Source organism: Lissotriton vulgaris, chromosome 2_1 (assembly GCF_964263255.1).
Source record: "Lissotriton vulgaris chromosome 2_1, aLisVul1.2, whole genome shotgun sequence".
Taxonomy (NCBI): Eukaryota; Metazoa; Chordata; class Amphibia; order Caudata; family Salamandridae; genus Lissotriton; species Lissotriton vulgaris.
In genome coordinates, this window is record NC_141687.1 from 1,064,623,771 (window position 1) to 1,064,649,606 (window position 25,836).

Here is a 25,836-nt window from a genome sequence, read left to right on the forward strand (position 1 = left end):
GATTAATTTGAATCCCCAGGGATCTATCTAGAAAACCCTTGATGTCCCTTATTAGCGTGTGTAATTGAGGGCATGTAGCAAAAATGTGAATACTATCTGCTTCCCTAGCGTTGCATCGGGGACAATTTATACCAGTGCTCCCTCCCCATTTGGCTATCTTGGCAGGGGTATGATATAATGAATACAGAGTTTTATAGTGTTGTGACTGCATGGAGGATGAGCACAGTATAGTACGGCCCAGGTCCAATGATTTTTTAAACCACCCAGCGTCCACGCTAAGTTTTTCCGCCCATTTATTGCCCACCTTTCCTAAGTCATTAGTTTTCCCTTTAATCAAACAGGCATAAAAAGACCTAATGGTGCGATCCCCCAAAAGTCTAATTTTTTCCAGTATCTCATTCCTGCCTACTCCCACAGACCCCCCTGCTTTATCATTAAAAAAACTCCTGACCTGGAGATACTTGAAAAAATCTCTATTATTAATACCATATTTAGTTCTTAAATCTGCAAACTGTACGATCCCCTCTATATCAAATAAGTCCCCGATCTGGATAATCCCACTGTTTGCCCATTCTAACATTGCTTCATCTGCAAAGATTGCATGAGGAAACGACCTGTTTCTAAAGAGTCTAGTGTATCTGTTATACTTCCCAATTTTACTTCTTTTCAAAAAGGCAGTCCATATCTTAACAGCAGTTGAGACCGTCTTGAACCTTGTTCTTTTAAAGTAGCCATAATCAATACAGTTTAAAAAGCAGTTTCCCGCGTCTTTCCCTAGGACCGTAGCATACACTTTCAATGCCATTGTACTCTATGACACTGTATGCCAATCCACTGTACTACACTTTACAACAGCGTCCAACCGCCATCGTTCCAGAATGGATAACGGCCGACAGGTTGTCGGCAACTCCATCTGCCATATTACAATCCAACTACCGTAAAGGCCGTTGAAAACATGCCTTTTCCAATTGCGGCTTGTGCCGCGGCCCGGAAAAGGGCCACAGCACAAGTTGCTATTGAAAAAGGGATGTTTTTAAACATCCAGGCACCATGTGCCAGGCACCATGATGTACAGTCTATTTTCAGCTGATGGGTTATAATTGTTTTTGCATGTACTCCTAATGCATAAAAGGTGTGTAGAGGTACTGAACATGTTACAAATGTGAGAGTTGACAACTTGTGTCCAGTATGTTGCACACAAGGTTTTAGGCTCTGGAGAAAAAGTTTGCTACAGGGCAAAGATTCTACATACAAAATACTAATGGGGAGATTTACTAAGATTTTAGACCGTGTTTGCCTCACAAAAGTGACGCAAAACGTTGCAAAATCTTTTTCTTCCAATTTACTTTCCAGCACAAAACGTGTTAAGTGCTGGAAATAACGTGTAAGTAACGCAAAGCAGTGCATAGCGCTGCTTCGCATTACTTAGGGGGTTATTCTGATGATGATTGAACGGCATCTGAAGGCTTATCAGATGCGGTTCGACTGCCATCTGCTGCTGCTGTCCAACCGACGTATTACAATGCATGCAGTGGGAGGCAGCAGGTGGAGGGACAGTCCGATGCTTTACGACGGGCTCCTTGAGCCCATCCGATGGCTAGTGATCCCTACAATAGTGGCAGTGCCTTCTCAGGCACCGCAGTAGGGATTACTTACCTGCCATGAAAAGGCAGATGGAAGGTAACTTTGGGGGCCCCCTTTCCTCCTGGCCCTCTGCTATTGGGCCTGGGGGACACCTATGTTGCCCCCCTAAACATCCCTGCACCATGTGGCAGGCACAGCATGTTGCCTGCCATACAGTGCAGGGATGTTTGTAGAGTGTATATTTTCTATTGCGGCTTGTGCTGCAGCATGCAGCACAAGCCACAATGGAAAATATATACTATGCGACCAACCTGAAGGTGGTCGCATTGTAATTAGGGGAGGGGGACCGCTGACTCCTTGTCGGGCGGCCCCTCTTCCGCTACGGGGCCGGTCAGACGAGAGTCCGACTGGCATCGTAATGATTCCCTTAGTGCCAAGGGGGTGTACCATGGGTGGAGCATGGGCATTCCCATGCAACCATCCAAGGTTTCTGACGCTAAACCTGATTTACTAAATAAAGTAGCCAGGGTTTATAGTTAGAAAACAGTGCCCTTTTGAAGTAGTCACAAGGAAGGAGTAATGCTTTCATTTCTCTTTCTTTTTCCGACTTTGTGCATGTTCTGCACTGTACAGCGCACATACAAAGAGGGAAATGGTTTAAGTATGTCTATCCATAGTATTCTGCACTGGTAGGGTACCCTTTCAGTACAAAACCTATGCTTGACTCACAGAGACACCCTTGCACCATGGTACAAAGGGTTCTCCGTGTCGCATGGCAGCTGATTTCAAGACCGGCGCTAGGCAAAGGGGAGGAGAGTGCCATATTTCGGTAAATTTGCCGCTCTCATCCTCTCTCCATTTCATGCAGCGCAGCATTTGGGGCTGCTGCACTGTGTTGCTTGAAAAAGTGGTAAATCTGCCCCTAAGTATTGTAAGCAGCCTGGAATTATAAGACAGAATCTTCTCAGCATGACAATCTCTACATAGCATAGAAGACTGTGTGCACCAGGTATTAAGCATTGGAGATGGGCTTGTTTTGCTTCATAAGATGGGCTATCTGTAAAGATTTCCCCATAGTATGAAGGCTGCAGGCATTATAATCTTTAGCACATTCAGACGTTGTTTATTTTAAGGGAATAGGGCCACATGTACGAAGCTATTTAGCATTTCTTAACTGGCAATTGCTATTTCAGGTAGTTAAGAAATGAAAAATGGGGTTTTCATATGTACAAAGGCCTTTAAGCGGTTGCAAGTTGCGATTTCTACCCAGCAAATATCGCAATTTGCAATCTCCTAAGTAGGAAATCGCAAATAGGGATTACATATTTGTGATTCCTATGCACGTGTACAAAGCTTTTCCTAAACGTAAATTGAGCGTTTAGGAAATGCAATTACCATTGACTCCAAGTCGATGGTAACCATGTGCAATTTAAAAAAGCACCCAAAGAAGCTTTTTTTGAAGTGCAAAAGAGTGCAGACATGTCCCTTGCGCACATGTGTGCTCTACATGTGCACTACTATTTTTGGGGTGCATTACGGGAGGCCTTATGCCCATAGGTATCCTTGGCTTAGCATTTTCAAAAAAGCGATTTCCTAATAGTAAGTACTAAACCTGCCCATTGAAACGAATAGCTTAGGATTTCCTATTTGCGATTTCCTGATAGCGATTCCTACTCTGTAGGAATTGCTATTAGGAAATCGAATATTTCATACATTTCATTTTACATTTCTTAAGTAACGATTTCTAAAGGGGTTGCTATTTAGGAAATGCAAAATCACATTTTTGTACACCTGGCCTTAAGTGTTGCATAAACTGCACACTGTTCTTAGTAGATACTGTTTAATACTCTAGTGTATTTTCTTGTGAGAGTTTCACTGTCTAAAAACAGTGTGGTAAAGGGAAATTCTCTCTATAGAGTGAATTCTGTTTACAGTACCCACTTCCCTACTCATACCAACTCCATTTCTCAATGTAGGTATGGTGAGTGTCATGGGTATGATACAGATAAAAGCTGTCCATAGTTGGGCATTCATTTTAGAACAGAAACTTGGCCTTCTTTGAACAGTTGTATGCAGATTGAACACCGTATCCAAAGAGGGTTTCCCATATATCTGTGGTTGATTGTTAATGTGAACTATGCTACACGCGAAGTGTATGGTACAGGGTCAATGTGGTACATAACTGATACTTTTTACACCTAAGTGAGTTGTTTCTGTGATGATTTTAATGATGCTTCATATTCTTCAGAGTTATTTTGTACTTACTTTCAGACCTCTAATACCATACTTATTCATAGAGCAATATGTGCAAAAGAAGCTTGGATGATGTCATGAAACTTTTCAGCAGTACCTCTGAGTGCCGGTATGCGGTTCTGTGTGGCTTCTCAGTGACAACGTTTCGCTCTGAAAATGACGTGCAGAGACTAAATAGGTGCCATTCCCACTTACTGACATTAATTCCTTTCTTTACACGTCTACAAACGTGGCTCTGGACTCTGAGCTACCTCTCCTTTCTCCAAGACCAATTTACTGCAAAAAATTCCAAATCCAGTGTGCAAGGGAAATGTCACCACAGGTTATAAGCCATGTAAACACTGTCACAAACAAATGTCTGTGACAGCACCACACCAAATTTGCCTGTTGTGTCTGTGGTTGAGTCAAGACTCTTAAGGCCTGGAGTGACTGAGCATCGATGAACCGGAAAGCCATATGACCTTAAGGTGAAATTGTACATCGCCAAGCACCGGAAGACTTTGCGATGAGACCGATCCCAGTCGAAAGTTTGGTTCTATTCGAAATCTAGAAGTCGCTAGAGTCATTCAAGGGGTCTGTTTTCCTCCAATCCAAATCTTTGGGTACACTGAAGAAATAACACAAATCATCGAAGTGGAATTCAGCCCCTTACTGCCACTCACACTTTCCTGAGAAGGCTCTAGGACTGAATCATACATCTCAATCTCACTTGCGTTTCTGCAACTAGTTCCAGCTCAGCTTGAGTTTCCAGGGCCGTCCACCACCCCTAACCAGATCAGCTCCAGCTCTTTGAATCCTTGCTCACTCCCTATGGCACACCCATGAGCCCCACAAAGCCAAGAGGTTCTCAACCTAGGTGAACACTAAAAGGGTTCACCCTCTGCACCAGCTGGATTCTCTGTGCCCGTAATGCAGCCGCCTGCATCTCCGTTCTCGACTCCACTTCCGGGGCCATGGATTATGCCATTTTCCAGCACATCTATGCAGACTATATCCCCTCTGGGAGATGAGGTCCTGATTGTCCTCTCTGTCATCCAGTCGGCAATGGTTCGACCTCTTACATCAAGCCTGGCCGTCGTTGAGGCTCTGCTTCCTCCACTTGATCTGCCTCCTCAACAACAGCACTCCCTATATCCCCTGTCCAGCACAGGTTCCTATAACCAATATGAAACGGATGATGAGATTGGACAACCTTATCAGGAGGAGAATCTGTGTGGCAACCTGCAGGAGGCTAGTGGCATTGATACCTCCTAAATTCGGACTCCTCTCACCCTCTTGGCCTGCTACTCGAAGAGGACTTCCTACTGTTATGCATAGTGTCCAAAGTCTTTGAACTTGGAGGTTAAGACCAATGTACCTATTGAGGTTCCCCAGACAGGATAGACATCTATCTTCTGAGCCCCTCTTACCATTAAACAAGGCTCGTACAGATACCTTGTTTGGGGCATGGGCCACACCTTGCTCTGGCCTCCGGTCAATCACCAAACTGCACGATTCCCTCACCCTGCCTAGTGCGTCCCTTCATTTTTATCTCCGCACCACTTACTTGAAAGTTTGTCGCTGCAAGCGTCAGCAGGCAAAACCATGCCCAATACCTTTCCTATTACTCACTCCAATAGGGAGTCAAAATGGGAGGAGACATTTGGGAGAAGAGTCTTTTCATCTACCAGCTTGGCACTCAGGTCAGAATGTACCATCTGCCTGCTGGGTCGCTATTCTCACACCCTTTGGGACTCAGTGGCCCAAGTCTTCCCAGATGCCCCTAATGATCTCTAAACAGTCCTTGCCCAGGCAGTTGTGGCACAGCCAAGTTCACAATTCATTGCGGCTTGGACACCATCAATTGCGTTGGGTGGGGCATTGGCACCAATGTTGCTTTTCGCCCCCATTCTTGGCTGTGGTACACTGGTTTTTCAGGTGATGTTTAGTCATGCCTCATGAACATGCAGTTCTACAGGATTCATCTGTTTGGAGACAAGGGAGACTCAGCTCTCAAGCAGTTCAAGGAGAACAGGGCCATGGTACCCTTCCTGGGCTTACCTGTCCCCCCTCACCAGCCGCATCAGCCCTACCGTTTGCTTTTAGGCCTTGGCAGTCGTACCCCATGCTGCTAACCTTTTCATCCTCAGCATGGTGCCCAACAGATTCATGACTTTGGTGCCCACTGCCCCGCGGTCAAGGTCTATGGCCTGCCAGTCCACTATGCCCCCAGCAGCTACTATCTTTCAAACCCCTTCAGCGTGTTCTTTCTGGAGCACAGTCACCCCATTGGAGGCAGGATCTGATGATTCTTGCTGGGTTGGCAGGCCATAACATCAGACTGCAGACTATTCGGAAAGACTATGCTGTAGCCTTCTTTTCTGCACCACTGCATTTTCTGCCATCCCCCCAGAGACTGACAGACGACCATCTTTTTGTTTTGTGGCAGGAAGTGCAAGACCTTTTACCTAAAGGGCTCATTGAGAGGGTGCTTGCTCCAGAAGTAGGACGCTGTTGCTATTCCCGCTACTTACTGGTGCTCAAGAAGAAAGGAAGCATTCTGCCTATTTGAGACCTGTGCCCTCTCAACCTCCTCTTCCTCTAGAAGAAGTAAAATGTAAAATCCTCACACTGGCACAGGTCTTTTCTCCTCTCGACCCTAGAGACTTGACGGTAGTGCAGTGGCGGATCATCCACTAAGGCGGAGGAGCGTTGCCTCACTGAGAAGACCCAAAAGGTAAAAATAAAATGACAATAACTCATTGTTATTATTATTTTATTTTTAAGTCCTTGCACAGCTGGGGCGGGCAGGACTGCTCTGCTCAAAGAGCAGAGCAGGGGAGCAGTGGTGTGCCCACTCCTAGTATGCATGACGCTTTGGCCAGCCCTCTCTGGCTGGTTAAACAGTCATACGCACTTTGTTTGTTCTCCATGCAGGTTGCATTACAGCCTGCTAGGTGAACATGCCCAGCCTCCCATTCTCTGGCTGAGCGCTGATCCGCGGCGCTCAGGCTAATCACAACGCTGCATTGCAGCGTAGTGATTGGCTATCGGAAGGCTGGGAGCCGGGTGCTTCCTGCCCTGCGGGAGAAGAGGACCGAGAGAAGGAGGCAGCAGCAGCAGCGTCAGTGGCAGAAAAGTATGTGTATTTTTATTTTTATTTTTACTCCAACCAGCCACAACCCCACCGCCGGTAAATACCAGCTGCCACTGCGGTAGTGATGAACCTGCAGGATGCCTATTTACATACCCATCCTGCAGGCCCATCAGCACAACCAGCGGTTCAGGGTGGGATAGGAGCATTTTCAGTTTGCTGTGCTCATTTTTGGTCCCACCAGTGCCCCTCTGGTGTTCCCAAAAGTGATGGCGATGAGCAGCATAACTTAGGAGGTCAGGATGCAGTCTTCCCCCTACCTCGACGACTGGCTATTGAAGAGGGGCTCAAAGCAGTCATCAACAACCTCCATTCAATGGCAAACCTCCGATCCTCTTTGTGGTTCACTATCAACATGCTCACACCTGAGCTCCTTCTCAGACACTCCCCTTCATCTGAGCCATTCTGGACATGGCTTGGTTTTGTGCCTTTTTCCCAGGAAAGAGATTTTAGGTCTAACATTCAGGCTATGATCCTCATCTTTCAGCCCCTATATTTCATAGAACATTAACTCTGAGGTTCCTGGGACCGATGGCCTCCTACATCCTGTTGGTCGAGCATGCCAGGCTGCATATGCCGGCTGTGCAGTGGGATTTGAATTCTCAGTGGGTTCAACATCAAGGGGACCCCTCCAACCATGCTACTGGACCTTGATTGGGTCAGTGGCAAACTTCTTTCTCTTCCCACCCAGAGCTCACATGGTGACCAATGCATTGCTTCTGGACTGAGTTGGCCATCTGGTAGAGGTAAATATCAGAGGCCTCTGGGCTCCAGCGGGGTCATGGCTCCATATCAACCATTTGGAGCTGAAGGCCATCCTTTTGGCATTGAAAGACCTCCCTCCATACATCAAGGGGAATCTGGTAGAGATGCTCACGGACAACACCACCACCATTTGGTACGGTAATAAACAGGGTAGTTTGGTAACATGGATCCTTTGCCAGGAGGCATTGCAGCTCTGGAAATGGATGGACCACCACTGAATCTTTATGGTGGTCAACCACCTGGCAGGATCATTGAAAGCTAGGGCCGACAAGCTCAGCCATTAGCACCTGGTGGATCACAAGTTGCAGTTATGCAGGGAGGTGGCACAAGGTCTCTTCCACGAATGGGGAGAATCTAGGCTTGTTCTGTTCTTTACTGCAGAGAACACGCAATGTCAGCATTTCTGCGCATTGGCGTTTCCAAGGCATCTTTTGCTTGGAGATGCGTTCCACCTCAAGTGGAACTTGGGACTCCTGTATCCCTTTCCACCAATACCACTCCTGCCCCCAGTTCTCAAGAAGATCAAGCCCAACAGAGTCCAAGTCATCCTATTGAACCCGGACTGGGCACGGAGGGTATAGTCTCCAGAAATTCTGGGCTTGAGTATCTCTGCTTCGATCAGGCTGTCCCCACCAGGAGGATCTGCTGTCACAGCAGCAGGTCAGGGTTCTTCATCTGGGCCTTCGCAATCTCTACTATCATGCTTGGAGATTGAGCAGCGACAGCTGAACACATTTAACCTTTCTCTGGAAGTGGTTGATGTCAACTTGGCAGCCAAGTGTCCCTAGAAAAAACTGTATATGCCTCTCATTGGGACACGTTTGTTGCATAGTGCAGAGCTTTTTAGATAGACCCCTTCCAGGGGAAGTTATCTGAAGTGTTGTTGCTTGTTTTGTCCTTAGCCCGACATGGACTTTCTCTGGGAACAGTTAAAGAGTACTTTCCAGCTGTTTCAGCCCTTTCACGTTGCTGAATCAACCCTCTTCATTTAAGTATCCAGTTGTTGTGCACTTTTTGTTTCATCCCTCTCCCTTTGGCATGCAACAGTGGGACCATAACTTGACCCTCACATTTCTAATATGCACTCCATTTGAGCTGCTTCATAGCTGTTCCTCATGGTTTCTCACCCTCAAGGCAATTTTCCTCTTTGCCATCAGCACGGTGTCTGAGTGAGCTTCTAGCTCATTTTGTCAATCCACCGTATACCATCTTCTTCCTAGACAAACAGGCTCTGTGTACCCAGGCATCCTTCTTTATTTTTTATTTTAATTTTGACGGTTTTGTATAGCGTGAACAAGACCCTTGCGGGTATCCGAGCGCTTTATAGGGTACATACAGATGAATGACATATACACAAAATGAGTTATGCGAATACATTACTGGTAATTAATAGAGACTAGCACATATCTACAAGAGTGTATAGATAGTTCAGGTGAATTTGGACAAGAAAATCGCGTTCACTTCTTTTTTTAAGAAAGGAGCGAACGGATTCTTACTTAAAGTTGTGATGCCTTCTCCACGTCGGTCAAAACATCACTGTGACTGCATTCTATGCTCTTCCTCACCAATCTAAGGAGAAGGAAAGAGTTCATTGTTTGAACCCCGAGAGAGCTATGAGCTTCTACATAGATTGTACCAAAGAACACTAAGTAAACAGTCAGCTCTTGGCGGGATTCTCTAGAGCAAAGAAAAGCATTGTAGTGAAGAAGATAATCACCCTCTGCTGGATCGTGCTCTGCATTATGATTTAGTATGTACTGGCTAAAGAGCAGCCCCTAGAAGGATTGCATACTCATTCTACCAGTACCAAAGCTGCTACCACTATGTTAGCACATGGAGTCCTTGTCCTAGACATTTGCCAGGTGGCTATGTGGGTGTGTCTCCATACATTTACAAGCACTATTGTTTAGATAGGCTTGCTGACAGGGGCATTTTTCCTGCTCTGTCCTGCAGGACTTTCTGGTGTGAGTCCATACCCACCTCCTTCAAGATGCTTCTTTGGGATCTTTTCAAAAGGTGAGGAATCTGTAGCTTGAAGTCTCTATCAGAGAAACAAGTTATGCAACTTTAGTAGCACTATTTATGGTTGAGACTATATCTAGCAGCAGATTCCTCACCTACTCTCCCTTCCTCCCTCTTCTGTAGTTGGTCTCTATCCAATTAATAAGATTCCACATCTAAGAATCTGCACATTGATCACACCAATTTGCTTTTTGAGCACAGTGTCCAGAGGCACAGACAGTCTCTAAAGCAACGGACGTCAATGCGCTGGATTGGCACCTTTATTGGCTCCACTACAGGTCCTTACCAGAGTGGAACAACGTTCGGGCAGAGCCACACAGCTCCACCTACCGGTGCACAGAAGTACTGCTGACAAGTTTATGGATTCAGTCTGACGCCTTGGGAATTTTCAAAAGGTGAGGAATCTAGAGCTAGATAGCTCTACCAGAAAGAGCATTGCCGAAGGTAAGTAACTTGTTCATTTGAGAAACTTTTGAATCAGGAGTATTTCGATATTTATTTTCATTTTTTAAAATGTATGCTTACAATTGTTCAAAATGGTGCTGAAAACCTACTTTTCTACCACTGCACCAGACTGCTAAAATAATGTTTTAGGATTGGCTGAGTCTCAAACAGTGGCCTTCATAATTTTCTCCTCGTCTGTTGTGGAAAATATTTGAAAAAGAAGTACTTCTGAGCTCAGACAAGGCAACCTCCGGATTTATAGTACTCGGGTGGTGGTTCCCTGCAATGCACCAGTGTATTCTGGTGCTTGAAGTCTTTCATATCAGTCTTTCATCTTTGTTTTTAGATATAGAACCAGTATCAAATTGCATGTACTCAATCTCCAGGTGTATGTATCACAATCATTCTGATCTTCAGAGAAGCACAGCTTTTCATCACTTGCTGAGCCTGAAAGTTTAATAGTGACATTTCCTTGAACAAATTTTATACAAAGGAGGCTTGGATTCTGTCGGACATGGCAGCTTTAGGATTTATAGCATTTAAGTGTTAGTATCTAGTGAAATCGCGGTGCATTGTGGTACTTGTTGTCTTTCACATGACAATCTTTCACAACATTCAGTCCTAAAGTGAGTATCACTTCTTTCACAGTTATTACCTGCTTCAGAGGAGCGCCTCCTCTCAGCAGTCCCTCAGACTTGATTCATTCTCACACTTGTGGTTAAATTCATTCGTTCAGAATTACTGTCAGCAGGGGATTTACAGGACCAGGATACCCACAAAGGATATTAAGAGACATGACTGTTATATAACATTGGTTGGCCTTGGTTGTCGTATTTTGGAATTTCACTTGCATGAAATTCTATGCTTTGTTTCAAGACCAGCATTCCATGAGGGACAGTTTCTCTGGCCAACATAGGAGGTGGAGGAGGAGGTGTATTGTCTCCCTCTGACATTACTCTCAGGTCTATTGTGACTGTTGATGCCAGCGCCACAGGCGTTGGGGCTATTCTATCCCAAAAACATGGTGAGACAGAAAAGACTGTGGCATTTGCATCCAGAACACTCACTGCAGAGAAGAACTACTCAGTAATTGGCTGCTGCCTGGGGAGTTGAGTACTTTCGTATGTACATATGGAGTATGAAATTCACCCTTTGATTCGGATCATAAGCCTCTTATTAAAGTACTTCTCCCTGCCGGAGCAGGTAACAGGGCAGCAAGACTGGCGAGATTGGCAGCCAGACTCCAAGAGTATGGATACAAAGTTGAGCACCTTCCAGGGTGGAAAAACATACAGGCAGACTGTTTTTTTTTGTGAAAATCTTTTTATTGGCTTTTCCATACACAAATAATTTGCCACATAGTTGACATCAGTACATTTTCTGTAATATAGGAATAGCCCCAGTTTATCTGGCAATTCAAATTTATAGAATCAACACCATTTGTTATCCCTTAAAAAAGGGGGGAAAGGAAGTAAGTTTAGGCACTGTGATATCTGGTTCAGAATATTGTCTACTGAGTCCATATTCTTATCCATGGCTTATGCATTTATTCAGTACTGTCTATACGTGAAGATCCATCATATACATTCCATAACAAACACCAAGAAAGAAAAAGGCAAAGGAATGGAAAAAATAGACAGAGCATTGTAACGACTCATGCACCTAATGCCATCTAAAGGAAACTTACTCAAACCACTAAAAAATAATAACAACAAACAACAACTGCCAGGGGTCCGCATGGTCCTATGACAAAGAGAAAATATGCATTGATTCTCTAGGCAGGGACTGGGGGGATAGGGGGCGGGGGGGGCTGAGGGGGCAGGGCTCCCAGTTCCAAACTCCCACACCAGTCTAGCCCTCCGATTCCGTTGAATCATTCCCTCCGGTCTGATCCAACACATGTCGAGCCTTCCAGGTCCGAAGAATGTGTCCTCATGATTCCGCATATGGCCGGCGTCGTTTAGTAATCCTATCTTCCGCAATCAGGGCTCTCTCCTCCACTCTAGCCCGGCGGGAGACATCCATTTACCATAGTGTCACCAGTGGTGAGTGTGCGGATTTCCATCCAAGTGCTATCCGTTGTTTGGCCAAAAGCAAGGCCAGGTCACTAAACCAGGTGTCCCAGCTTACGAGCTTTAGGTCTCGGAAAGAGGCCCAACAGACAGACCTCAGGAGTACACAACAGGGTATCGGACAACACCCCATTAACCATATACACTATTCTAACCCAATAAGCAGAGAGCTGCGGGCAGGACCAAAGCATGTGGTCAAAGTTTGCATCCTCTAGGAGGCATCTAGCGCAAGACAAATCTACTCTATTGTAGACCACCTTTAGCCGGTGCAGGGTAAGATATGTTTGATGGAGTACATTAAATTGAAGGACTTTAAAGGCCGTATTCCTCAAGACTTTCTTGGGACCTTTCAGGGCTTTCTGCCACTCCTTATTTGTCAAGCTCCTACGTTATGTCCCCTCCCATCACTCCTGAAGACGTGATAGTGAACCCGGGCTTAACTCCAGTATTGCGAGATAAAGCCAATGCACCAAGTGCCCTGCCGAACTCAATGTCATTACTGAATTCAAAGCTGGGTGGGTCTCAGATTCTTCTGTGCCATCTCCCCACAGTTCCTGCATTGCCCCTCTTATTTTGTGGTAATTTAAGAATAGCCCCGCTGGGAGCTTGTGGTATTCTGAAAAGTCGTCTAGGGGAAGCAGTTCCTTCTCCCTGTAGCAGTCTCCAACCGTCGATATTCCTACGTCCTCCCAACCGGCCAATTGGCGCTGAGATAATGGCGGACCCATCCCTGCCTGGGGGATACCTATAAGCGGGAGGCTAGGTGTATAGAGCAATCTATCTCTAAAACGCGCTGTGCACCTATCCCAACATTTAACTGCCACCGAGAGCAACGTGCCCATTTGTTGAAGTTTCTGTCGCCTGTTTAGGAGCCTAGGAAAGAGCTTAGCCTTTACAGCACCTGTGGGGAGCGGCAAAGTAACAAGGTCCCTGCCACCCAACCATCTGGCCAGCCACTGTAATTGCGCCGCAAGATAGTAGGCTTCAAAGTCGGGGGCCCCCAGCCCCCCATCCACCAGCGAAAGTCGGAGAGTCTACAATGACACCCTATTGCGGCTGCCATCCCATACCAGGTCTCTCAAGAGTCCGTCCAAGATTTTAAACCACGATCGCGGTATCAGCACTGGGAGGTTGACAAAATAATACAATAGACGGGGCAGGACCACCATTTTGTACATACAGGCAGACTGTTTATCTAGAATGCCGATAGAGAAAAACATGGTTGATAGCCACAAGGATGCCGCTGTTGCTTCTATTCTTGATGCAGTCGAGTTTGGTGAAGGTGTTTTTTCAGTTGATGAATGGAGTCAAGAGATGGAGATGAATCAAGTATTGAAAGAAGTGATGCAGATGGTAAAATCGAGTGTGAGAAGGGAAAGTTGTGTACCAGTGAGTCCTTTTATCAAGATATTGGATGAATTAACTTTGTGTGGGGACAGTTTGCTCATGAGGGGTGACCGATTCATACCACCTTTTGGTTTGAGATCCAGACTTGTGAGATTGGCTCACAAGGGGCATTTGAGTCAAACTATGACACAAAAAAGTCTCAAAGCTCTGTTTTGGTGGCCGGGACTTGATAGCCAAATCACTTCACAGGTTGAAAAATGCTCAGTATACAAGGAAGATGAGAAAATGCTAAAAGCAGGATTGCATTCTAATGTAGGACACATTGAAAATCCCATAAACCTTGGCACAAATGTATTTGTGTTAAATTCATGAAGGAAATTGCTACCAAAAGTGTAATTCACTGTCTGAATGGAATATTCCTTCAAGAAGGTGTTGCTTCTGTTAGTCTTACAGATAACGGCACCCAACGTGGGGGCATATTACCAAGCAATAGCGATAATTATCGCTATTGCTTGGTTAGGGACAAAAATTTACCGCTGAGCTGCGGCGATTTTTATCACAGATAAACCTTGGTATTACCAAGGTTTATCGCAAATGCGATAAAAATCGGCCGCAATGCATGAATATCGCTGAAAAGTCAGCGATATTCATGCATTACCGAGCTAATGCTCTTAGCCATGTTATCCACCTCCCATTGGATAACATGGCTAAGAACTGCTCAGGGCAGGTGTTAGCTTTTGGAGATATTCGCGCTTAGCTTAAATATCTCCAAAAGTTGGTAATAGGAGATAGCGATGTTAGCGACTGTTTCCAGTCGCTAACATCTTGGCACGCCCACTTTGCATGTCATTAGTGATAAATATCACTGACATGCGTAGTGGGGCCCAAGATGGTCGCTATCTCCTACTAGCTGTCGCTAATTGGTGTTAGCGACAGCTAGGTAATAGGGAGATAATTTTATCTCCGCTTTCTTGGCTTTTAAAGCCAAAAAAGCGGAGATAAACCCCCTTGATAATATGCCCCCCGGTTCTGATGAGATGAGAAAATTCTTTAAAATATGTGGTATTAGTCAGCGCTGCACTTCATTTTATAACCCACAAGGAAATGGCATTGTGGAAAGAGCGAATCGTATGGTGAAGGGTGTTATTCAGATGGCGGTTGAGAGTGGAAGGAATGCAGAGAGGCAAGTCGAAGAGATGGTTTAGGCATATCACACAACAATCCAAGAATCCACTTCCAAGTCCCCGTTTGAGATAATGAGGGGTAGAGAACCAACCCTAAATTGGTACCTGCTTGGATGAAAGTGTGGATGGTGCAAGGTGGATGAAATGGAGGAGGAAGCGCAGCCACTGCTGATTGTGTGAACAATGAAATGAGATCAGGTGATTGGGTAAAAATCAAGGCAGGAAGGTTTATGAAGGGTTTATCAAAATTCCGTGGCCCTTACAGAATCAAACATGTGTATAAATGTCATGTGTTTCAGAATGGTGACTGATGGAATCATCGCAGAGTGGCATTATACCAAAAGGGGGGGTGAGTGGCCCTAAGTAATGATGACATTTATAGTAATTTTATATTAATGAGTGATGAGTATGAGGGTTGTGTGGGACAGAGTTCTAATACTTGCCATTCGTTGAGAGATGGTGGTAGCCCAGGAAGTAGCCCTGTGGGTGGTATCAAACCAGTTACAGGAGTTAGATCTGTCATTCAGGCTGCCACTGGAGAGGGAAGGTGTTTAAGAGAACGCAGACCACCTGTTTTTCTTAAAGCTTATGTGCGTTGATATATGCTTTATATTTGCATTTTTCTTCTAGGAAATGTTCACCAGCATACTCTAGTTTCAATTTAGTTATTGTTACTTTTTGTTTTTCTTTACAACTTTATCCTTTCCATTTCAATGTTTTTGTGCATTTCATTATCTTACCATTATACTTTGTTTTGCAGTTTTAGATGGAAAGGAGATGTGTTATATAGCTTTGGTTGTCGCGTGTTGAAATTTCACATGCGTGTAATTCCATGCTTTGTTTTAAGACCAGCGCTCCATGAGGGACAATTGCTCTGGCCAGCATGGGAGGTGGTCGCATACCGCTGTGACTCCAATAAAAGGACATTTTGTTACAAAGAGTGAAGACCATACCTTGTTTGTGTACCACAACTTCCCTCAGACATAGCATCTTCAGAATGTTAAGGAAAGGAAAATCATGCCTTATTACTTTGCTTAATGTCTCCCTCTGTCTCTGTCTGCAGTTCAACCAGAGATTGTAAAAATGGATGCCAAGTACCGGGAGAGCAGTGAGCCCGGTCTCTTCCTGGTACTGTTTGTCCTGGTGCGGGCCAATCCGGCTGCCAACATCACCTGGGTGGACCAGGATGGGCACTTGATGGTGAACACTTCAGATTTTATGGTGCTGGACACCAAGAGCTATCCATGGCTAACCAACCACACAGTCCAGGTCCAGATCCGAAGCCTGGCCCGGAACTACTCCGTCTCGGCCACCAACGACGTGGGCATCACCAACTCCTCCATCGCTTCACCAGGTCAGAGTTCATTCCTTGTCACATGAAGGTGTGTGGAGTCTGTGTGAGATAAGGAGATCTTCAGCTAATGGAAATTCCAGTCAGCCACTTAAAAGTAATCTGTATTGAATCTAGTTGCCAAATTTTTCATTTATTGAACTGCTGTAGGAAAGTCCAGTTGAGTGTTGGAACTAGTTGTTTGTGTATCATTGCTTTGAATTGTTCTAATTGTTTATGCAGTAAAATGTCCCCAATTTTTCTTAGCTAATATCAATATAGAATAATGTTAAAACTTTATTATGAGCCTGACACTGGCATAAAACATTTTTAACTGGTTGTATGCAACTGTCATGAAGGTTAGCACATGGTTTCATACTTGTGAAGTGAAATCCTAAACGTATGTGGGTACCTAGATACCACCAACATGCAAAGAGCCAGTCATTCAAGTACATTTTGAAGCGAAATGTAATCTTTCCCGACTTTACTTTGTTTTTCATAGTTTTCATGTAACTTCTTTTTTCCAGTCACTGCAAAGTTGAGTTTTGGAGTTTAAGTATTCAGACTTTTTATTTTCCCCTAGAAACACTTGGCAAGGCTCCATGTTCACTTGGAGAGAGACAGTACTGCATGGGTACTCTGATCAAGAGGCAGAGAAGAAAATTAGATCAGCCCATGACCCTCACGCTACCCATTTCAGAGAAGCGGAGGTTATCTGAATATTAGCATATGCGATATTGAAAACCTTTTCTTTGTAAGCAATAAGTATACGTTTTTGAAACAAAAAAGAAAAAAACTCTCAAGTCATAATATGTATTTAAAAGAACTCAGGAGTTTCCCCACTGACGAATGATACTTGGATATGTTATCAGGGTAACCACTCAGCTCTCTTAGTGTTGCCAGGCTCTGATCCAAGAGAAAAGTGAGAACTACTGTGATCACTTTTGGAGTTTGGAGAGGGTACAGAGGGAAAAGTCCATACTAGGTATATGGATGTCCCTACCGCAGGGTCATCTTTAAAAATATCTATACACTGATCACTGGGTAGAGCTGAAGGCAACTGACATTGTCATTTTCCAGGTCTCCTGCACTCGAGCGTCGAGGTCCCTGTGCTATGGCTGATCATCGGTGGGGCATTGGGGGGTCTGATATTTTTCCTGCTGAACATCCTGATACTCTGTCTGCTCTTCAAGAAGCGGAAGAAGTACATAGGTGAGCGATGGCCCCTTTGATCTGCCATTTTGGACATTTCATTTTACATCAACACACATGTTGTTGCTGCTTGTTGATTAGTAAACTTTTATAGAATGTTTCTGGGCCTTGTGGTGTCCAAAACACCTTCACTTGTGGACATGTGGTGCCTCCTGACAGATGTTCTTTGTAATGGGCCTTCAAGCGCAACATTGAAGGCACAGTACGTTCGACAGTCATCAGCTAGTAGAGTGGAGATATGGTGAAGTGGTTGAGATGCGTTTTAGTATTGCAGAAGTGTGTTCTAGTGTGGAGCAGATGGGATGGGATTTAGGGGGGGGGAGATGTGGCCTTATATGGGGGATGTAGTTTACTTTATTTGTAGCATAAAAAAATGAGGTACTCTATGTAGAAAGTCCAGACGACCCTTATTGGCTTATTACAGAGCTTAAATTAATAATCCCAAATACTCTTTTTGTGGTAGTGTGGGTGAGCAATTTAGGCTTGTCAGAGGGTAGTGTTAAGCACATACTCAAGAAGAAGCTCGAGACAATTTAGAAAAAATAACAGATTTTTATATCATTTTAGACACCAAGATCATCGGGGTCAGGTAAGTAATTTAGATGTTATTTATTTTCACAGTAATAACAGTAAAAAATGACAGCTGTCAGATACGAGGCACAAGCTTCAAATATGGTAATGTTATCCTATGGCAGAAACATTCACAGCATATCTACACTTACAGGACTGTTCTTCTGGACTTAGAGTAAGTAGTGGCCAAAGTCCAAGATAGCACCCTCAGTTCAAATGTACCTGCCTTACAGTGTTTGGGTGCAGAGGTGCTTTACACAGTGATAGACTCGACCGCTACATGCGAAAGTCAATGAGGAAAAGAATCTGTAAGAAAAAGGTTGCAAGTGGGGACTGGGAAACCAGTCCAGCAGAACCCAAGGGGGGCTCAGCTCTCAAGGGTCTCAGGACCACAGAGAAACGATTGATTTATGTGAGGCTGGACAGCTCGGGTGCAGAGGTGTTTTGTCCGGCGGGTCGTGAGTTAGAGGCTCCAACAGGTCTTGGTGCACCTGTAAAAGAGGGAAAAGAAAAATAGCGGGCCTGCCTCAGTGTGGAGCTGGACTCTCTCAAAGTCCCTCTACATGTAGGAAAGTTTAGGTGCCATTGGTGTTCTGACTTAACATAAACAAGTCTTTGTGCTTGCAACTGGCTCTGGTACCCCTGGTATTGGTGCAGGGTGCCTCTGGGAAGGCTCAGTGTCTCAAAGACTGGATAGATCGGCGGGGCTGACCTCCTAGACCTCAGTGACCTCCTCTTGGTGAGTTGCTCCCTTGGTGGACCTGATGGTCAGAAAAACTGTGGACTGGGTAAATGCAGTTGGTGCCTGCAGGCTGCAAGGAAGTGGCTCCTCCACTTCAAGGGAGATGCTGGCTGGTTGGAGAAGTGCTGGCAGCCCTCCCAAGCTTTCGGAGGATGCACCGCTGCAGGACGAGTTTGGTTGTTGCAATTGTCGGGACGGCAGCAGGCAGGGTTTGCCACCAAATACGGAACTGTCCATATCTCTTACACTTTTCGGCTTTTCTTTGTCCTTCTTCTTCTTTCAGGCAGATGAATCTGAGTTACTGGTATCAGGGAGTCACCTAAATACTATTTACTTCTGGGGTCACTACACCGCCTATATAACCACTTCCTGTGGGGAGTGGGCATAACTCTGTCCCAGAGTTCCTATTTCTACCAAAACAAGATGGTGGATCCCTTCTTTCATGGAACACATCAGGTAGCCCACCTTAGGGCTTTGACTATACTGGAGGTGCACATGCCTACCTGCATTGCTAAGTTCCCGCCTGTCCTGGTTCCAAATGGGCCGCTTTGAAGCCTGTGGTCTTGGTATGCAGATTCACTAGCCATCCTGCTGTAGGAGGTGATAACAGCTTGTCCGTAGAAGGCATTGTTTCCTGACCTCAGAGTGCACTGGCTCTCACCTACAGGGGGTCAAAAACTTGTCTGTGGTGGAAAGCTGGATGATACCAGTCAGCCTCTTCACTAGAAGACTAGTAGGGTTCAGGGGCACCTCTAAGGTGCCCTCCCGATGCTTGTCGTAATAAATCCAATACTGGAATCATTATGGATTTATTAAGACAAGGTGTTTGATACCAAACACCATAGGTTTCATTGAAGCCATTACGTAGTTGGGTAACTCATAATGACCAGTGCATAAAGATAGCTTCCCTGTTCACTTACAATATCTAGTAATAGAACTTGACATCACAGGGGCATATCTGCTCATGCAGATATGTCCTCACATAAAATATAATGCAACCTGCCTTAGTGCAACAAGGCCTGCTATAGCAGTGGCTTTCACATATTATATGCAATGACTTTGGCATGGCACACAGTCAGTGTAGATACAAAAGGTATGCTGTTCCTAATTTTGACACATTACGTTTGAGAAAAAGGTTGAGGTAGTGTTAGTATTTATGAATTTCAACATATAATCCACCACAACAGAATTTTTTTATTATGTTCGTTAAGAGCATAGATTTATTATACTGAGTAACACATTCGTTAGATGTTTTTTAGTTTAAAACATAAATGAGGTTTCATGTATTCACTCAAATATTTTCATTAGTTTGTGCATACATTAAGTGCTTTTTATATCAAAATATTTGACTTCTTTCATGTGTGATATTTTACAGTGCTCACAGTGTGATAGAAGGAATGTTTGATGGGAAGAATGGGATTTCCAGATCTGGGGCAAATGCCGCTCCCATTGCCCCAGATCTGGCAATCCTATTTATGGATGATTTTGAACAGAGCTGTATACTATCCCCCACCAACTCGTACAGAAATAACATCACTGAATGGCGCAGGTACATTGACGATGTACTAATGCTATGGACAGGAGAGGAACAAGATCTGACTTCCTTCTTCACCTGGCTGAACTCGCAATCGGAAGACATTAAGTTCACTATTCAATACAATAGAGAAACCATTGATAGATATCAGCATAAAGGTGCAGGATGATCAACTTTACACCACCTTATACAGGAAGCCAGCAGAGAGAAATACGTTGCTGAGATACACCAGTCACCATACAAGAGGACTCTGTGACAACCTACCCTTTGGACATTTCCTCCAGATCCGGAGGAACTGTTCCTTAAAAGAGGACTTCTTCAAAGAATCGGATGAACTGATCTCCCGCCTCATAACGAGGGGATACCCTAGAAGACTCGTCAAAAGGGCCAGAAAAAGGGCCTGGTTCAACAACAGAGGCACTCTGCTGGTACCCAAATAACTCCAGAAAACGCAGGACAGATGGTATGCATGACAACGCACTGTACCAAAAGTAACGACATAAAAAGAACAATTAACAAACATTGGGGACTCATCGCAGACACCATCGATATGCCAGAACCTCCCATGCACGCATTCAAAAAGGCTAAGAACTTAAGAGACCATGTGGTCCGCTCAATGCTTGAAACACCGAACAATCCAACGATTCAAACAATGTGGAATTTACCAGAAATAGTGAGACACTACAAATGTACAAAATGCAAAGCTTGTGGTATGTGCCTCGAGACAAAAACTCTGACCTACAAGAACCACACCATCAACCTAAAATCGCATACGAACTGTAACACCAGTGGAGTGATTTATGCTATTCTCTGTCCTTGCGGGTAAATCTACATAGGACAAACCATCCAAAGGGTAAAAAATCGGATCCTCCAACACTGCAGTCGCATCAGATGCCAAACGGCTGGAGCTCCCTTAGTTGAGCATTTCAATACAAACTTTCACACACCGGAATCTTTAACATTGTTCGTGCTAGAGAAGGTGACCTTAGGTCCGAGAGGAGGAGATCTCAGCCCCATCTTGAACACAAGAGAATGCAAATGGATGCACCTATTGGACACTGTAAACAATGGCCTGAATGAAATGGATGCCACATATGCTCAAATGGCAGTTCTAGAAACAGAATAGGCACATAAACACAACACTCTATATCACATATGATAAACTGCAAGATATTGGGCTACCCGCAGAGACATAACTATGAATCATTCTAACAAGCTATATGGTTTATGACAACTTTATATCCTGTAATCTTGAATATATTACACTGTGGTTGTACCGTTATGTTTAAATTTGCACCCCTATGACACCGTACAATGTGCATTTTAACAGAGACTTATGCCAGGCGCCCTTGTCTATTTATTTGAGGATTACAATGTATAAAACATCTCTATTTACAGGTATATCGTACCATACTATGTGCACATTATCAGAATTTTTCAAAGACTGTTGACATCGCTATGAATAATACATGACAACTTGCCCTGGTTCAATTCCTCAACGTGCTTTGCTAATAACATTTTGTTTTATTGTCACACACTCACGCTTTGATGTGCAGCCATATTGCCTAATGTAAAAGACTGTGGCCGTCGCTAACAATAACATTTGTCAACTTGCCAGGTTTTATTTCCGCGCATAACAGTGTGTTGTAATGTCTAAACACCCACGTTTGGATGTGTAGTTATACAATCAGCATTCTTCTGTACTATTGCTGAATGTGAAAGACTGTTGCCGCCACTATTAACAATACAGGACAACTGGCCATGGTTTATCTCCACTCTATGGTACGCCAACAATATTTTGTTTTAATGTCTACGCTCTGATGCGCAGTGAAAGAGATTGTTCGTTCCTACTAGCACCCCCTTCCGCGGTAGTATCCGAAGCTGATGATGTTACCACTTCCAATGCCAGTCCGAGCAATCGGAGAAAATGTTTGAACCACTGATTGACACATTTCCTTGATTACGAGCAGCGAGCTCATTGGGAGGGAGGGGTGGGGGGGGGGGGGGGGGGGTGAGCAGACCACCAGACAAATTGAGAGTGTGAAAAAGGCCGCTTTATTGAAACAGGTGCATATTTACAACAATACAACCCTGGCCAACGCCTTACAAAACTAAACCTCACTAATTAAATAATTAACTACAAACCCCAAACGTCAGGCCCTCCCCTAATACGTCACAATCCCCGCCCCCACCCTGTACAACATAATTACAATACCAACCAATACAAAACCTGCATAATCATTTAAACATCATCCCAACCCAAAAGCATAACATCACATTCCCAAATTGCCCACCAAGAACTTACGTTAACCAAAACAGTGTAACCACCCCACGAAACATCTATTTCAACTTCTCCAGCCATAGCCCCATTTTAACAAAACCCAACAACCTTCATGTTCCTGCTGGCAAAAAAAAACCAAATTCCGCACGGCACCTGTTCCAAGCGACAATGTACAACATAAAAACCCATATCCACCTGTTCCGTCAAACAACCAAAATAAATAATATAAATAAATATAAAAACCCCAAAGAGGAAATAAATAAATTAAGACTAGAAAAAAGAATATCGAAAGAGAAGGGGGGGGGAGGGGGGGGAAAATTTATTAAGCTAATTGAGCTCCCGGCCACCAGGTCACCTAGCCTAAAATGGTGGCCGGGAGGAGGAGCCAACAGAATTTATAGTTGGGCTCCCTCAGTAGAAAATAGGAGTGCCCAAAACCAGCCCAAAAGAAGCCCAAAGTGAGCCTGCTCTCTAAACCCCCCCCCCCCACATGCCCCTCCCAAACAGCCCGGGGGGGGGACCTCCCTCCGGTCGGCTGCCCCCCCCCCAAGCCCCCCTTGGGAGGGAGGGGTGGGGGGGGGTGAGCAGACCACCAGACAAATTGAGAGTGTGAAAAAGGCCGCTTTATTGAAACAGGTGCATATTTACAACAATACAACCCTGGCCAACGCCTTACAAAACTAAACCTCACTAATTAAATAATTAACTACAAACCCCAAACGTCAGGCCCTCCCCTAATACGTCACAATCCCCGCCCCCACCCTGTACAACATAATTACAATACCAACCAATACAAAACCTGCATAATCATTTAAACATTATCCCAACCCAAAAGCATAACATCACATTCCCAAATTGCCCACCAAGAACTTACGTTAACCAAAACAGTGTAACCACCCCACGAAACATCTATTTCAACTTCTCCAGCCATAGCCCCATTTTAACAAAACCCAACAACCTTCATGTTCCTGCTGGCAAAAAAAAACCAAATTCCGCCACCCAGAAAAGAGGGGGGGGGGAATTAATCACACCCCTCTCTTTCTGCCCCCCAAAAACCAAACAAGTGACCATCGAAGGTCTAACCAAGAAAATTCTGAATTTTCAAGCACCTGGAAAGTACCTCCCTCAATTCCAAAAGATACAAGTCCATCCCATTTCGAGACAAATGAACTCCATCACTACGAAAAAACTCCAAAGCATCATAACGAATGTCCTTATGGGACACCCGCCCAAAACCTAAGTCCCTGCAAAAACGAGAAACCTCTAAATTTAACCTCCTGCGCGCTTTATCCACTGCCCTAGGCTTAATCGCACCCCTCCAAGTTCTACGGGGGACCAATTCAGTCCACAAAACATGGCATCCTGACCACTGTTGTTTTATGAGGGAGAGATCCTTCTTCATAGTCCGTAGAAGGACCACCCCTTTGACCCCACAAAGATCATTTTCACTGAGGTGTAAAAGCAAAACATCTGTTCAAATACCTCCTACCAACCATGAATTCAAAGCAGGAATAAGTTCCCTCCAAATCATACCCCCTTTACCCTTCCACACAACATTAAACAAACTGTCATTAAAACCAAGCTTAGGACCAAAATAACTTTTCTGAGCTTGATCTTCCGCACGCCTTATGAAGGAATGCCCCACAATCCAGATCGTCATAACAGCTGAACGGGGGCCGGCCACCGAACCTGAAAAAAGAAAAGCAGCATCAAATTTTAAGGAGAGACATCAGTCGCAAGTGCAGCACCAGGATCATTCCGCACATAGCGCCGAAAGCAGTCGGAAGACCAGCGCCCTAAAGACATAATATCCTGCTGCGACCAACCCCTATTATAAGCCTCCGTTGCAGCCCCAATCCTGAAAGAATGAGTACCATAACGACTTTCATCCAAACCAAGAAAACGCAGAGCTTTACGCAGCACCATGCGCAGCTGGTATTCAGTCACCCTGGAACCATCCAAATGTTGAAAGACAGAAAACTCAGCAGCCGCCCCCGAACAAGCCTTCAAACGCGTAGCCCACCGCAAAGGGCACGTCTCCGGAGGAGAAGACGCCTCCAGCCAAATACCCTTCTCCTTGCTTCTCTGATCAGTTTTCACGCGAGCCAGCCAAATATGCAATCCTGTCTCAGAAAATTGAACATCCCCCCACCCCACCCCAAAAGTAACTTTAGATCCTAACAATTCCGACACCCTAAAAGCACCGAAAAACATCCCACCATGAGTGTTGAAAAAAGACAAACCTCAAACTCATCCAAACAAACAGAGGGCAATACTTGCAAAACTCGGGCCAATGTCTGCCATGACAAAGGTTGCCGGACCATCTGCTCTCTTCCTTGCTCCCTGGACCAACCCTCCATCATGCGCTTACCAACCTCCCCTGCCGAAGGAGAATAGCCCCAAAATAACTTGCCCATGAACGCAATACCAGCCAATTTTCCTGCAATTGTAACACGGGTCAGACCTTTGTCCGTTAAGTGAAGAATAAACTGCACCACATTGAGGAAATAGAAATTTTACGTGACCAGTGTGCCCCCTACATGCACCCTATGTCTGTACATATACCCCATGTATGTCCATGTCATCATGCAATTCCGTTCTCATGCCTGTAATAATAATGCCCCTGCACTTCCGTCCAATGTTAGCATGTCAGTTAACAGGCCCTCCATGACTGGAACGTTAATTCTGCACTGAGGCCTAGGTTGCCAATGCATTTACATGGTACACGTTTAAAAGTCGAGATGAACTCGTTTTCGTGGCTCAGCCGAGCCAGGATCCGAATTCAGGCTCCAAGCCTCCTGACACTCCGAAAGCTGCAGTTTAGCTATGTATCCCTGACCTCTCACATACTTCCTGCTCAGCCGAGAGGTGCCCAGCCTGGCCTGCCAAGACAGTATTTTGCCTACAGTTATCTGCTCTGCTCCACAGAAACACATTCCTGTCTAATGAAAAGGGTAAACATATTCTGCCAGCAGAAGATAGGGCCTAGCCTTTCTGTCTCCTTTCAAGTGATTTACAGAACCCGAATCCATAGAAGGCCCATGGCCCCACGCAATGCACGAAGAAATATAGGCACACACTAGCATTTAGTGATGAGCAGCCTTTGCTCCAGCGACCTTTAAGTCAGATAATACATCCTCCAAGCTCAAGATATCAGATAATACCAGAGGTGCAGGTCGTCCTGACATCCAAGACTCCTCTACTAGCACGAAAGTCAGCTCCCCCCAGCTTTCCCCCAGTTACACGTCAATTCCACGTCATGACCAGTTTGCGCGCACAAGTAGGGTAAAGGTTCCTGCTGACCATGGAGACCCCCTCCATGTATCCACCCACCTATGACACACCTATGACTCATCAAGTGAA

General features: G+C 44.9%; 1 protein-coding gene across 1 annotated transcript in view; it reads left to right on the forward strand.

The window, feature by feature from the left end:
- TMEM25 (transmembrane protein 25) overlaps window positions 1-25,836 on the forward strand; it is a 107,398-nt gene that overhangs the window by 65,302 nt on the left and 16,260 nt on the right. Inside the window, exons 4-5 of the mRNA XM_086956705.1 lie at window positions 15,868-16,158; window positions 17,215-17,346. Coding sequence (XP_086812831.1) covers window positions 15,868-16,158; window positions 17,215-17,346 — 423 coding nt within the window. The remainder of the gene's footprint in view (window positions 1-15,867; window positions 16,159-17,214; window positions 17,347-25,836) is intronic.